Source organism: Culex pipiens, chromosome 2 (assembly GCF_016801865.2).
Source record: "Culex pipiens pallens isolate TS chromosome 2, TS_CPP_V2, whole genome shotgun sequence".
NCBI lineage: Eukaryota > Metazoa > Arthropoda > Insecta > Diptera > Culicidae > Culex > Culex pipiens.
This window is the reverse complement of record NC_068938.1, coordinates 143,054,879-143,071,337: the sequence shown is the minus strand read 5'-3', so window position 1 is coordinate 143,071,337 and position 16,459 is coordinate 143,054,879. Positions and strand designations below refer to the sequence as shown.

Sequence of the window (16,459 nt, the reverse complement as noted above, 5' to 3'; positions counted from 1 at the left end):
AACTATAAAAAATCTCAAAAATAAATCAGAAAATTTTTAAAAATTGTCTTTTTTCTCATTTTTTATGAAAAAAGTTAGGTGATATTATGGGGATATGAAGACATTGTTATGAATTGGATCAATTTCAATTAACAAATATTAGAGTCACAACACACAAGAAAGTAGAGAGCAGTAGTTCGTGTTAGATCGGTTAGTGCAAAAAGCTGTGCTTTCTTAGAATTATCTTTACTCACATATCGCATCAAATTTATGGCGTCTTTCAATTGATAATGGTTTAAAAATGAAACGACTGTTCTTACTCAGGCAACGATAGGAGCTGATATGTATTTGTATTTATTGGTTGTACAATCGATCGAAAGATGTTTTACTATTGTACAGTATACTAGGTATAATTAATTTTAAACAAACGCGTCTAGAAAAATATACAGCTCAGGACTATTTTAAATTTAATTTATTTAAAATCAGATGATTCATCAACGTGACGTGATCTCAAAAAAAAAAAACAGATTCAAATCGTTGCTTATGCTTTATTCAACGAATGAATTAAAAAAAGAAGAAAAAAAAGCTCTTTGAAAATTCGCCAGAAAGCCTTTTAAAAGCTCCACCCACTTTTCGACGAATCTTCAAAGACTTAGTTCGATGCATTCATTTTTCGTTTTACCCTTTCGGTTATCGTTATCGTATCAGATGAGGAAGAAAACAAAAATTTGCAAATAAAACAATAAACAAATACCTCCCAATTAGTCCGATTTTACCAATTTCCAATCGAAAATTCTTATTTAATTTTGTTCCATTCTGCTAGTTACACAAAATTTGAATAAAAAAAAACAAAAACCCGCGAATCAATCATCATTCTTCCTAGTCTTCCTATATTTGATTAAGCTACAACAATGTTAACAATTCATGTCATGTTTTTTTTTTAGTATTCTGAAACAATAACAAAGAGAGCAGAAGAAAAGAAGATATGAGGATTATGTGAGAAAATATAATTTCTGAGCAAACCGCGTGAGGGGAAACTATATGAGATGCTACCAGCGAATGCATTCCTCTCAGAGGGCGGGCCTATGCATGGTTAGATTTAAATTGTTCGGAGTTTGAACTAATTGGTTTAAAAATTATCTTAAAAAGACTAAACTCCCGTCGTTACAATCCAACATCCTCTTTTACTTCCTTTAAAGTCTAAAAAGATTAAGCTTGGCATACGAAGAAGTCACGTGCTTATCATCAAAGGAGAGTATCTCACCGGAACAGGTGTTCTAATGCAGTAAAAGAGGATGTTTAGCAAAAGTCCTGCATTATTTGCCGTTTTTGAAACCCAAACAAACAAACAAGGTTATATCCGGCAATAACAGTAAGGTGAATAAACTTGGCAAGTTCGTATATTAAGTTTAGTCCTTTTGGGACTGTTGTTTGGGTAACTACAATATGAAAAGTGAGTGCTTCTTGATTTCCGTAATTTAAATGTGTTTTAAACAACTTCCCATGCATAGCCCGCGAAACCTCTGATGGAGTTTACTTAACACCACAAATGATAATACTCAGCTACGGATTGGTACTAACGGAAGCTTCAGGTTGGTTAATTTGTAGTTTTCGCGTGCAGCCGTTGCAGTTTGTGAAACTCAAGTATTGCTCTCTCTATTAATGTAGCCGCAATTGTCGCAGCAAAATTTGGAAAATTCGTCCGATTCGCACGAACTATCGACCAACAACTACTACACAGGAATTACAAAACAGGTGGTTTAAGGCAGTGGTTACGATTAACTGTACAGGAGTGATTTGTGATTTTGAAAAAAAACTAGACAAGTTAGACTGCTTGTGTATGTGTGGAAGCGCGGCCTTGGTGCAACTTGGTTAGCTTGATGGACACTGGGGGAGGGGGTGTTTAAGGGCACTACATTGGCTGCTGGGTGACTTACCTCGGAAGGATTGCTGCATGTGCTGTCGTCGAGGAGCCGGTGCAGGAGGAGCGTCGATGAACACAAACTGAAAAAGGGAAAGAAAAACATTTTCGAATGCTTTAAATTGAAATCCAAGGAAAAATTCCCTTAGAGCAGCAAATGAAAATTTGACGAAACTCACCTCAACCGTCAATGTACCGCTGATGTTTTCCGTCTCGTATGGCCTGGGCTGCAGCTCGAGGACTTGGGTCGAAGCCGGACCGTTCGACAGCTCATCGATACCGACCAGACCCAGTCCCAAGAACTTCTGGAAACCACCTGTAAGCAGGAGTCGCGGATTAGCTTGGTTGATAGCTTTGATGGGGATAAGATTAAAAAAAGGTGACTTATCGACTAATACCAAACACATTTTACAAACTATCCAAAGCATGCAAATTTGTACCACCACATCGTGTGCCGTATCAACCCCGGAGCGCCAATTATTGTGAGCAAATGAATGCCGGAGATTTTCCCGTGATGATTGTGACCCTTGACGCAAACCTCAACCCCACGCGACAATGTGGAGACTAAATGGGAACAATGAATAGGCAAGCAGGTGCAGCAGCGGCAGGTCAAGGATTTTAACCGTTTGGCCTTCGATGAGCGGGGTTAGCATTACAAAAGCGCGACTAGATAACTCACACACTCACACTTGTTTTTAGTTTTTGCAACGGGCGCGGCTGAATCAACCTCATCGGATTCAGCGGGCGCTTTCTCCGGCTGATCGTCGTCACCCCCGACTTGGGAGGGTTCGTCGTCTCGGACCTGATCGGGCACACTACTGCTGTCGTTAGTGGGTTGTTTGTCAGGGTTAGAAGAAGGTTCAACGTCAACACACTGCTGTTGCGGCGGCGGGTCATTACTGTTGTTAGTAGGGGTAGTATTATCGTCATGCAACGCAACAATCTTATCGGCACTCTCAACAACAACATCTAGCGAAGACGACGGAGCCGAGGGGGTGACAGCTTCGACGTCAACGTCACCACCCCCATCGACTTTGGCGGCGGATTGGTCTACTAGCAACAAGGGGTCAACATTCAACACGGCATTCACATCATCATCATCATCATTGTCATGGTCATTACCTACTGCTACAGAGTCATACACTTCGAACAGAAGTTCGGTAGAATTGTTGGACAGATCACTACAAAGAATGGATAAAGAAAGAGAAATGAAACAGGATTTTTTTACTTCTAAATGCAGGATAAGGTTACTAAACATACGATGAATTACTAGTAACTATATGGTAACATAGGTAACGAGAGAGCAACTGTTACATGGACAGTAAAGGGATAACTTACAAGAGGAAAGTATCGTCCCAGAACGGATTTGGTCCCATTTTGCACGCAGATTGGTGCTTCTGAGCAGGTTCGTCCATTTCGGCGACGCAGAACGGTTGCGAACACTAAAAGAAATAATTTTAAATTGATTTTAGTTATTTTCTGTAGAGTGTAATCAAATTTCTAATTCAATAAAATTATCCAGTTTTTGAAGCATGGAGGACATTACGAAAAGTAACGGCGTTGGTAGCACCGAGCGATTTGTTAACATTCGTAACGTCCTCCATGTTAAAAAATCTGGATAGTTTATGCTAAGGTTGTTAACGATAAAATTATCGAAGCTCGATAACGATAATAATCATTTTTAAAACCATTCTAAAATCGACCTAATTCAACCGTATCATGTTGAATTTTCTATATTTTTTTGAAAATCTAGTATGTTTCATAGTAAAATATGCACTCAAAATTGTTTACAAAATACCGTATTTTTTCGAAAATACTCAAATTTTCATAATTTGCAATATGGGTATCAAACGAAGCGAAATTTTGTATGCTTTTTAACATCATTTGAGTTTTTTGGTTAAAATCTAAAATTTTCACATTCACATTGACATTTCCATATGCTTTTTCAATATTATTATATCTATAGAGTTTTTTGGTTAAAATCTTAAGTTTTAAAAAAATTCAATATGCTATCAAACGAAGTAATTTTTTTGCTTTTTTACAGTTTATTTTAAAAATACTGAAATTTTAACAAATTACCTTATTTTTTTCGAAAGTACTCAAATTTTCATAATTTGCAATATAGTTATAAAAAGAATCGATATTATGTATGCTTTTTCACTTTAAAGGATTTTTTTTTTGGAAAATACTAAAATTTTCACAAATAATCGTAATTTTTTCCAAAATACCTAAATTTAAAAAAATTTCAATATGGGTATCAAACGAAGCGAAATTTAGTTAGATTTTTGAGTTTTACAAAAAAAAGCTCAAATAAAATGAAAAGCATACAAACTTTCGCTTCGATGTTTTCGAAAAATATGGTTTTTTGTGAAAATTTTAGTATTTTCCAAGAAAATAAACTCTATATTGCAAATTATTAAATTTGAGTGCCGTCATCTGGGGCTGAAAAACGTGCTGTCCCTATTCATACTATAGTCCCGATTCGCCCCAGATGACGGTATTTTCGAAAAAAATACGGTAATTTGTGAAAATTTTAGTATTTTCCGAAAAGAAAACTCTTAAAGTGAAAAAGCATACATAATTTCAGTTGTTTTTATAACAATATTGCAAATTATGAAAATGTTAGTATTTTCCAAAAAACTCTTATACATTGAAAAAGCATACCAAATTCCAATTCGTGTGATACCCATATTGCATATGTTGGAAATTTGTGTATTTTCGAAAAAATACGGTAATTTGTGAAAATTTTTGTATTTTCCAAAAATCTCTAATAAATTGAAAAAGCATACGAAATTTCGCTTCGTTTCATACCATATTGCAAATATTGTCAATTTTAATGTTTTCGAAAAATACGGTATTTTGTGAAAATTTTAGTATTTTCCAAAAAAAATAAAACTCTAATAAAGTGATAAAAGCATACCAAATTTCGCTTCGATTGGCACCCATATTGCAAATTTTGAAAATTTGAGTATTTTCAGAAAAAAAAAAGGTAATTTTTGTATTTAAAAAAACTCTAATAAATTGAAAAATCATACATATTTCATTTCGTTTGATACCCATATTGCAAATTATGAAAATTTGAGTATCTTCGAAAAAAAATACGGTAATTTGTGAACATTTTGGTTTTTTAATAAAAATGCTTTATAAAGTGAAAAAACATTCAAAATTTCGCTTCGTTTAATACCCATGTTGCAAATTATGAAAAAAAATATTTTGTGATTAATTTTGAGTACATATTTATACTTTGAAGCTTACTACATTTTCAAAAAATATTTTCTTTGAAAATTTGGCATGATATGGTTGAATTAATTTATATTAGAAAGATTTAAAAAACGAGTTTATATCGTTCATTATCGGCGATAAGATTATCGCCGATAGAATTATCAAAAACGATAAATTATCGTTATCGTCCCGACGATAACGATAACCATTATCGTTATCGTCAGACGATAATATTACCGACGATATTTTTATCGATTAACAAACTCTATGCGCAGTACGCACCTTCCCAAAAACACCAAAAAAAAACATTTTGAGACGTTTTGATCCACAGAAATCCTTGCAAATTTTTAATAACTAACCTGTAAAAGTCCCTCAGCTTTGATGATCTTGACTAGAAGCTTCCTTGGCGAAGCAGACACGCTAGTGCCGAACGAATCGTCCTGGTACGAACGGTAGGTATCGTATTGCTGAAACAGAAATCATCCCCCATTATGTTTCATCACAAGAAGACTTCACGAAAGTGCCGATCTTACCCCGTACGCGGAGTAATCCAGCGGCATCACATCCTCCGGCTCCTCGCCCATCAGGCGCGGACAGGTCGAGTAGATGGAGAAGTCGATCGGATAGACGACGTCCCGGATCGAGGCGGAGAGCAGCTCGACGATCAGATCGCCCTGCTTCTTCTCGTCCTGGGCGTTGGCCGTCTTGAGCGGGCCAATGCTGTTCAGGTGGATCTTGATCTGCGGGATAAATTGAGGGTTAGTGAGTGCGTTAGGTGGAATTACGACCACTTACATCCGGGAAGCCTTCCACCTTCATTTCACCCTTGAGCGCGAAAAAGTTGATAATCAGGCTCATGCGGGTCTTCAACCGGGACACGGTCGCCTTGTAGTGGGAGACGTCCGTCTTCTGGTTGGTCGATTTGAACGCCTTGATCTGCAGGACTGGGGTGGCCTCCAGGTCGAACATGAGCTCCACCTCGTTCGGCTGCTCGGCCGGCTCGCACAGGATGCTCGGCATGTTTGGGGGTAGACTCTCTGGCAGTATCCGCACCACTTCGACGATCATCTCATGCTGTAGGGGGAGAAGTCGCTATTAGCAAGGGATTTGGAAGAAGGAAGCTTGAGTTTATGTTACCTGTTCCACGTAGGATAGCAGTGCCGTGTTGACGGTGCCAACCCAGTCCTGCAGCAGCTTGTTCACAACGACCAAATCAGAGTAGAGCCACCGAAACATGTGAATGGCCCATTGTACCGATTGCTGCAAAACGAGATAGAGAGGGTCAAATCTGATCTTCACTAGAAGATAAATCATCTCACAATATCCGATCCATTGATGTTGGACGGAGGGACGATCGTTCGCTTCTTCTGGGTCAGCTCGGGACCGGGACTCTTGCGGGAGATTCGTTTCCGGAGAACGGCTCCGCCACCACCTCCACCGCCGATACCACCGGCTTTGGGACCAAATGCAGCACCGCCGCCCAGGCCACCACCAACTCGGGCACCACCACCCAGAGCGCCACCACCATTCCTTGCTTGGGCAAGGAGAGCTTCCTGAAATAAAAACACAGATGTCAAATCTGGAGACGCATGAACCCCACGTTCCAGCTACCTTTTTCGTTGCCAGCACCTCCTTCGGCTCGGACAGTCGCAAACCGACGGCTGCGCCATCCTTGCTCGGCAGCAGCGCCGAACTGCCGGCCACGAGTCCGGCCGAGGTCGAAGATATCGTCGTCGAGGCTCCTCCCTCCGCCGTTACGGAGCCGCCCTTCTTTACATACTTTTCGTACAGTAGCTTCGAGAGGAAAACTAGCGCTATCACTACTACGATCAACGCGAACAGTAACATGACGAATGTGTCCATCGTTAGATCACCGGCTCCTTCAAATACACAGATATAATCATCAATTTGGTCCGCTAGATCTTCGGCCATGGTTTTGTTTGGGTTTCGATGGTTTTGGTGGTGGTATTGGTATTTTTTTATTTGGTGGTGGATTTTTGTTTTAGTAGTAGGAAGAGTATACGGCACTACAATCGCCGTTTTATATGGGTGGTTTTGATGAATGTATTTTTTTTTTATTTTAACTTAAAATTTATTGAATTGAATGGTTTCGCTCGGAAGGATCTTGTATTTGCGGAAGACTTGGCGCAAACTTAAACTCGACTGACTCGCATGGCGATGGGTGGAGATGCTTGGTGGTGATGCGCGCTTAGTTTTTGCCTAGAATCCTAGTGTAGCGTATATGAGAGAGCTATAGAGAAACCATTCGGGATTGTACAGCATTAGCCAGCAAACACGAAAATAGCACCAACTCCTGTTTATTTTAGGAAAAACTATAAACAAACATTAAACCTAATTTTTCGGATATTGTGTCCTTCATTCAAACGCACACGCGCGTCCAGTCACTCACTCACTGCACGCGTTCATTCAAAGCAATGGAGCGCGGGATCGTGTGTTCAGGTTGAGCTGCTAACTAATTGATACTAAAATTCTTTGCTTTAGTTTTATTGATGGTGTACTCGAAACTCGACTCTACAAAATTATAAGGTATTTTTTAAAGAACTTATTCGCGTACATAGAAACTTATCAAAATTAAATTGAGTTAGATTTACGAGGAAATGTAAATTTTTTGCCACTGGTCGAGACAAGTTTACTCAAATTACCTGTCTCCTGGAATCAAAATTAAAATCATATTTTTTTCGGAACAGAAAAAATATAAATGAGGGGCTACACCATTAGGGTGTAATATGGTTGTATGGAAAAAAATAAAGTTGACCAAATTTAGTGAGCACAGCAACTTTTTAGTTCCTTTTGGGGTCCGTAACCTCCCTAAAGTTTGGGAATGTTTGGTTTAGTCCCCACTTTGTGCCAAGCGATTCAATTTTGTATGGCTTTGTGTAAAGTGAGGACTAAACCAATCGTTCCCAAACTTTGGGGAGTTGTTTAGGACCCCAAAATGAATTGAAAAATTGCTGTGCTGAAAAATTGATTTTGATATTACACACTACTACACCATATGGCAATTGATCTACAAATTTTTGAACATTCATAAAAAAAATCTAGGAGAGAAAAAAAAACTTATCGGTAAAAACATAGATATTTTAAGGTAAAAAAGGTGTGATGGTGTCTCAACAAAGTTGCTTGAATTGGCATGCCCAAAAACTTTCTGGAAGAGAAAAATATTCAAAAAATATTCCTGGAAAGAAAGGTTTTCTGAAACATTCCAAATCGTAAACCACTCTAGTTTTCAACCTAGTCAAGTTGTCCCTTTCCATTTGCAACAACTCTGTAAAATATACTAACACTCCAAAATTGCTTAATTTTTTGGAATATAAAATGTTGTGGACCACTGTTTGTGTTTCGTAATATACATGTATTGCTGTATCTCGAAGCCGTAAAAATACACACTATGTCTATAAAATTGTCTATTTAATGGTTTAAAAGTCAATATTTTAAGTGATCCCACGGTTTTTTTGCTCAATTTGTTTGTAAAAAAAATAGCATAAGATGTTGCAAAAAGCCTCACGAAAAATGCAGGATTGTATGTTTCTCATAAAAAAAATACTAATATAATTTCTAGAGTTTTTTGTAGTCCAATAAACAACATTGGCTTTATTTTGTTTTTTTTTTGTATGTGTTTTCGAATACCTGACTCAAGGCGGTTTCAAAAATACCCAAAAAACAAAAAAAATGGTTTATTGGACCTTTAAAAAAATCCAGATTTATAAAACTTTTGTATTTTAAATTGGCATAAACGTCGAAATTTTCAAAAACTGATAGCTAGACTCAGTTTTCCAGACAATTTTACATGAAAGTTCTCAGATTACGGCAAACCGAGGTTCTCCTAGTAGAGGATACACATAAGAACTCTCATGCCAAATTAGAGCGTCCAATTTCCCGGAAATTCCAGGAAAATTTCAAATTTATTGAAAATTATTCTGATTTTGGTTCTGATCAATATTTTGATACAAAATTGTATAGGACAGCGACTTTGATGGTTAAAATAAGTCTGAAGATCAATTGACTGCATATAAAAAATCAAACAACTACAAGAAAATGTATAGTTTTTAATTCCGTAAGTTCAAATCGTTCGAAAAATAAAAAAAACATCTATGAGCAATTCTCTACGAAATCGGTATTTTTTCTTCAATTTTAATTTTTGTATTTTTTAATCCGACTGAAACTTTTTTGGTGCCTTCGGTATGCCCAAAGAAGCCATTTTGCATCATTAGTTTGTCCATATAATTTTCCATACAAATTTGGCAGCTGTCCATACTAAAATGATGTATGAAAATTCAAAAATCTGTATCTTTTGAAGGAATTTTTTGATCGATTTGGTGTCTTCGGCAAAGTTGTAGGTATGAATACGGACTACACTGAAAAAAAAATAATACACGGTAAAAAAAAAAATTGGTGATTTTTTTATTTAACTTTTTATCACTAAAACTTGATTTGCAAAAAAACACTATTTTTATTTTTTTTATTTTTTGATATGTTTTAGAGGACATAAAATGCCAACTTTTCAGAAATTTCCAGGTTGTGCAAAAAATCATTGACCGAGTTATGATTTTTTTAATTAATACTGATTTTTTCAAAAAATCCAAATTTTGGCCGCAAAAATTTATCAACTTCTTTTTTCGATGCAAAATTGAATTTGCAATCAAAAAGTACTTTAGTGAAATTTTGATAAAGTGCACCGTTTTCAAGTTAAATCCATATTTAAATGACTTTTTTGAAAATAGTCGCAGCTTTTAATTTTTTTAAATTAGTGCACATGTTTGCCCACTTTTGAAAAAAATATTTTTGAAACGCTAAGAAAATTCTCTATATTTTGCTTCTTCGGACTTTGTTGATACGACCTTTAGTTGCTGAGATATTGCAATGCAAAGGTTTAAAAACAGGAAAATTGATGTTTTCTAAGTCTCACCCAAACAGCCCACCATTTTTCAATGTCGATATCTCAGCAACTAATGGTCCGATTTTCAATGTTAAAATATGAAACATTTGTGAAATTTTCCGATCTCTTCGAAAACAATATTTTCAAAATTTTCAAATCAAGACTAACATTTTAAAAGGGCGTAATATTGAATGTTTGGCCTTTTTGAAATGTTAGTCTTGATTTGAAAATTTTGAAAATATTGTTTTCGAAGAGATCGGAAAATTTCACAAATGTTTCATATTTTAACATTGAAAATCGGACCATTAGTTGCTGAGATATCGACATTGAAAAATGGTGGGCTGTTTGGGTGAGACTTAGAAAACATCAATTTTCCTGTTTTTAAACCTTTGCATTGCAATATCTCAGCAACTAAAGGTCGTATCAACAAAGTCCGAAGAAGCAAAATATAGAGAATTTTCTCAGCTTTTCAAAAATATTTTTTTCAAAAGTGGGCAAACATGTGCACTAATTTAAAAAAATTAAAAACTGCGACTATTTTCAAAAAAGTCACTTAAATATGGATTTAACTTGAAAACGGTGCACTTTATCAAAATTTCACTAAAGTACTTTTTGATTGCAAATTCAATTTTGCATCGAAAAATGAAGTTGAAAAATTTTTGCGGCCAAAATTTCGATTTTTTGAAAAAATCAGTATTAATTAAAAAATTCATAACTCGGTCAATGATTTTTTGCACAACCTGGAAATTTCTGAAAAGTTGGCATTTTATGTCCTCTAAAACATATCAAAAAATAAAAAAAATTAAAAATAGTGTTTTTTTGCAAATCAAGTTTTAGTGATAAAAAGTTAAATAAAAAAATCACCAAATTTTTTTTACCGTGTATTATTTTTTTTCAGTGTAGTCCGTATCCATACCTACAACTTTGCCGAAGACACCAAATCGATCAAAAAATTCCTTCAAAAGTTACAGATTTTTGAATTTTTATACATCATTTTTGTATGGACAGCTGCCAAATTTGTATGGAAAATTATATGGACAAACTAATGATGCAAAATGGCTTCTTTGGGCATACCGAATGCACCAAAAAAGTTTCAGTCAGATTAAAAAATACAAAAAAAATTGAGTGACCGAAATCCTAGAGAACTGCTCCTATGGTTTTTTATTTACGAGAGGTATTTTTTATCACAGTTTTTTGACAGTGAGTAAAATGAATCCATACTCCACAAGCATAAAATTTATTTTAAACTTGTCTCCGTTATCAGTTTGAGAGAGTGTGCTTTGGCACATAAAGTTAAAATGAAAAAGAAACATGCAGAAATTTGGTTTCTATGACAAATTACTTTTCTAAAACTAATCATACTGGTTTCAGCTCTTGAACAAAATGGCAAAGCTTTTTAGGTTTTCCTTAAAATCTAACTTCTCGTGTTTTTTGTAATTCAAACAAATCAATGTTTTCAAAATTTCAAGTTTTAGAAATATTTTTGTATTTTTTGGGCATCTCTCAAACAATACAAAGTATTCAATGTTTTTCAATGATTTTTTATAGTTTTATTATGTCACATGATTTTCAGGTTTATAATTGACTTCGACTGAAAGCTTTTCCACAACACATAAACATGATTTGTATTCTACGATAAACTAACATCATTTTACAACCAGTCTTCCATTTTTTCTATTTAACCCTTTAACACCCATTTTTGTACCAGTGCTCCATAATTCTTTCACTTCAAATGGTAATTTCTTTAATACTAGGTATTAAACGAATTGAAGTAATTCTTCATGCACAAACCTATTTTGGGGTTAGCACTTGTAGCCCCAACGTGGTCAAAAAAGTTGGAAATGCATTTTCACCGGCTCTTTGAACACTTGTAAAAAAAGTTGGAAATGCCTTTTTCATTGTAACTTAGGGTAGACGCATCTGTTTTGGATCTACCTTATTGTAGGTGATTCTTGACATCCTTCCGGATCGAATGCAACAAGAATAATCTCAATCGGTTGAGTTTTCGCCGAGATACAGCCTGATGAAGTTGCATTTCCAACTTTTTTGACCCCATTGGTGCTTCGCGTAAGTTTTGACCCCGTTGGTGCTACAAGTGTTAATATACGTTTTAATAAAATAACACCAAAATCGAATAGTTTATTTCCATTAGGCAAGATCTATTTTCAGTTGCTTCAGAAATTAATATTATCAGAAATAAATCTTGATAGCAACATTTCTGATCATCTGATTAATTCTATATGGACTTAACAATAAATTTATTTGAACAAAATCATGTTGAATTTCTTCATTTAGTTTTTCAGGGCATTTTCAACAAAATGGTTCCAAAAGTCCGCTTGAATTTGGGGATTTTTTTTTCGGGAAATCCCGGGAATTCCCGGGACGGGAAATTGGACGCTCTATGCCAAATATCAGCGCATTTGGTTGAGAATTGGTCTGTCTCCAGCGGGTTGAAATTTACATCGAAATGACTGCGGGATTTTTTTTATTTTTGTTCAATTGATCCTACAGGTCATGGAACAGGACTTGAAATCAACGATGCCTGATTATTTTATGACTGATCTGTATTTTCTTAAAAATAAATCTGTATTTTATCTGTATCATGTCGAATTTGGAGCCATGGAAGACATTTTTAAAATTTTAACTGTAGGTTTAGGCTTTTTAATCATATTAAAGCATAATTCCATCACTAAATTGTTCAAATTTTCAAATATTATTATCATTATAAAAAAATCTGTATATACAGATTTTTGGGATCAAAAAATCTGTCAAATACAGATTTATTTGTATATCTGGCATGGCTGCTTGAAATCCTAAAAATCTATGAACGTTATATTTGAACAAATCCATAGAAATGGCCAAAAACCACTGAAAATCACAGGTTTTTCAACATTTTTATTTTTTAAAACCGTTGTATCCTTACAAGGATTGGATTTTGAACAATGAACAATATTATTAAGCCCTTTATGTAAATTCCTCGATCGGTTTAAAAAAAAAATTACATTTAGACCACATTTTAAAAAGTTTTAATAAGAGATTTTTTTTTGTATTTTCTGTAATCTCATAGATATAGTGTGTATTTTTATTTCAGTGTATTTTGTTTCAGAAAGCTCTCCAAATTTCCTACAAGATTGGCTCGAGACTACTTTTTGTTACAATACAACGGCTTCGAGATACAGCAACATTTAATTTACGAAATACAAAAATATAGAAATAAATTACGCCCGACTCAAATGTCATTCTTAGGACTAGTGATTTTTCGCGATTTCGCGGAAGCCGCGTAATCCGTGAAATTTGCCCCTGGCCGTGAAATTTTGTAAGCACCGTGAAATGCCGCGAAATTTTAAATATTTCATTGATAAATCGCTTCTCAGTACATTTAAGCATTATTTATTTTATGTCAAATACTTTACAAGATTTTTAATAAGCATTTCGGATGTAGTTTCCAAACTTAACAAATATTGCTTGTCAGATTTAAAACTATTTTTTAACGTTTGTTCATTAAAATATTGTTTGAAAGGCAGAAATCGATTCTACATTTCCAGCAAAATTTAGTTATTCCTCAAAATTCCAAAAAGATTGTAAAAGAACATTTTTAAAAACTACAATGAAAGAAAACACAAAAAAATTGTTGAGCATTTGCAATGTATTAAAGGTAATTCTCTAACAACTCACACGAAATCGGGAAAAGTTGCACCGACCCCTCTTCGATTTGCGTGAAACTTTGTTCTAAGAGGTAACTTTTACCCCTGATCACGAATCCGAGGTCCGTTTTTTGATACCTCGTGACGGAGGGGCGGTACGACCCCTTCCATTTTTGAACATGCGAAAAAAGAGGTGTTTTTCAATAATTTGCAGCCTGAAACGTTGATGAGATAGAAATTTGGTGTCAAAGGGACTTTTATGTAAAATTAGACGCCCGATTTGATGGCGTACTCAGAATTCCGAAAAAACGTATTTTTCATAAAAAAAAACACTCAAAAAGTTTTAAAAATTCTCCCATTTTCCGTAACTCGACTGTATAATTTTTTAGAACATGTCATTTTATGGGAAATTTAATGTACTTTTCGAATCTACATTGACTCAGTAGGGTCTCCAAGAAAATCAGTCTGCTGATGTTTGTTTGTGAATTTCCTTGTCAGCACCACTCACACATATTTATTTCACTCTGTTTACACACACTGCCCATCTACAAAATCTGACCGGTCATTTTTCGACGCGTGACGTTACACGTGCAAGTGTAGTAGTGAAAAAGATGTTCCGCCGAATAATCAAGATTATAATTTTTTAGATTCTTTTTACTGATCTTTCGTGCGCGAGAGAGGAGAGCCATGCTCCCTTCGGATTTTTTCTCTTGATGAACATCCAAAATTTTTCTTTTGATGATGATTATTCCATCGCTGATATATTGTTAGTTTTATAACACTTGTTTTACTACTTCTTATCTCAATGAAATTAAATTAAATTTGCTGAATCATAAATTTAACTGTCGGAAATTCTCCAAAAAAATTTCAAAATAGATCCTATACATTTTTTTTCAAAATAATCATTTGTGTCAGGAGATTCCATCTGCTACTTACTTATAAATCAATTTTCTGTTCATAATTACGCTAAAAGAGCTCAATTTTACGTTTATTTTGAGCAGTTTTTAGAGTACCGTGAAATTGCCGTGAAATTCCAATGTTTTGTAATTGGCATGCCGCGAAATTTCGATTTTTTTGCCGTGAAAAATCACTAGCCCTAGTCATTCTCAAGAAACTGGCACCATACACACAAAAATAGGTCAAGGTACCGTCAGTGGGGGTGACTATGGGTCAAAAAACGATACACCTCTCGTAATTTCTTAATAACAAAAACAATTTGAATAACATCGAAAATCTTTTATAGTAGAATTGTTCTTAGATAGTTTACTAACATTTTCCCAAAATATGGTGTAATTTGATGGATTCTACCTTAAATGGCAATCGTTTGAAAATTGACCCAATCTCACCCCTTTGAGGGGGTGACATTGGGTCAAATGAAACTAAAATGATGCTCAAATACAAAGATATAGTAAAAACAAGTCATCCAACAGTGTTTCTTGTTCGAGGGAATCGTATTGACATGCTTAAAATATTTGAAGTAGAGATTTTCAAACATTTGGGTACTTTGTGATCAATTCCAACAAAAAATTTGAAAAGTTGATTTTTCGAAAGCCAAAAACGTACCTCAACTTTAGACAGCTGCTAAAATGACAGGATTTGTTCTAGGAACAAGACTTTTTCAGAAAAGTCATCTTAAGATGTCCCTTGCACAACCCTTTTAACAGAATTTAGTTTCATTGAGAAGTACCTGATAAATTTTAAAATCCGTAAAAAAATACTTTGACCCAATCTCAACCCCCAGACCCAATGTCACCCCCACTGACGGTACAAAAAGTTAAATTTTAGTTTGGTTCATTTACCGTAAATATAACATTTTTGATAGATTTATTTTAAAAGGTCAAATTTTGAAATAAACAAAAAGAAAAGCTTTAAAAAATAATAATTATAGTGTCAATTTGGTGATCAGCAATCATTTCATTTATGTTTACAATCTCAAATCATTGAGTTACTTGGTTTTTACTGGACTTTTTTTCAATTTACCACAAAATCAATATCATGGTCTTACACCCAAAAAAAAAAAAAAAACTATGAAAATTGAAAATCACGAAATATTATTTTTGCAATTCCGTCGTGAAACTACTTACTTTTCCTGTCATTCTTGAGCGACGAAATAGCCTACTTTTCTGTTCCAAAAATGACAGAATCGAATAGCAACACTTTTCAAAATAAATGCTAAAAAGTTCTATTTTTCAGCACTGAAATGGGTGCTGAAAAGTTGAACTTTTCAGCACTTGTTTCGAAAAGTAACACTTTTCAACATTATTTTGATTTAAACGATTTATTGACAAAATACATGAAAATTTGACTTAACATTTCACTCAATGGGTGGATTGCGGAATTGCAAAAAATGTTGTATGGAACTCGTTGCAAAACTTGATTTTTTCAGCGCTCTTCGTATTTATCCAACTCGGTGAACCTCGTTGGATAAATGTACGACTCGTGCTGAAAAAATCCTCTTTTTGCAACTTGTTGCATAAACTACTATTTTGCGATTCCGTCGTGAAACTTCTTACTTTTCCTGTCATTCTTGAACGACGAAATAGCCTACTTTTATGTACCAAAAATAACAGAATCGAATAGCAGGACTTTTCAAAATAAATGCTGAAAAGTTCTACTTTTCAGCACTGAAATGGGTGCTGAAAAGTTGAACTTTTCAGCACTTGTTTCGAAAAGTAACACTTTCAACATTTTTTTTATTTAAACGAATTATTGACAAAATACATGAAAATTTGACTTAAAATTTCACTCAATGGGTGTTTTTCGGAATTGCAAAAAATGTTGTATGGAACTCGTTGC

General features: G+C 34.7%; 1 protein-coding gene across 7 annotated transcripts in view; it reads right to left on the bottom strand.

The window, feature by feature from the left end:
* Positions 1-16,459, bottom strand: part of LOC120428513 (uncharacterized) — a 47,016-nt gene that overhangs the window by 18,060 nt on the left and 12,497 nt on the right. For 4 of the 7 annotated variants that reach the window (XM_052707300.1, XM_052707301.1, XM_052707302.1 and 1 more), the window contains exons 2-11: positions 6,734-7,002; positions 6,442-6,675; positions 6,260-6,382; positions 5,918-6,196; positions 5,656-5,862; positions 5,482-5,589; positions 3,239-3,342; positions 2,588-2,799; positions 2,080-2,216; positions 1,917-1,983 (exon numbers count right to left, since the gene is read on the bottom strand). In XM_052707300.1, the coding sequence (XP_052563260.1) occupies positions 1,917-1,983; positions 2,080-2,216; positions 2,588-2,799; positions 3,239-3,342; positions 5,482-5,589; positions 5,656-5,862; positions 5,918-6,196; positions 6,260-6,382; positions 6,442-6,675; positions 6,734-6,985 (1,723 nt within the window). In that variant the 5' untranslated portion in view covers positions 6,986-7,002. Of the gene's footprint in view, positions 1-1,916; positions 1,984-2,079; positions 2,217-2,587; positions 2,800-3,022; positions 3,082-3,238; positions 3,343-5,481; positions 5,590-5,655; positions 5,863-5,917; positions 6,197-6,259; positions 6,383-6,441; positions 6,676-6,733; positions 7,616-16,459 lie in introns of those variants that run through there. The other 3 variants (XR_005607119.2, XM_039593526.2, XM_052707303.1) reach the window with 2 other exon arrangements.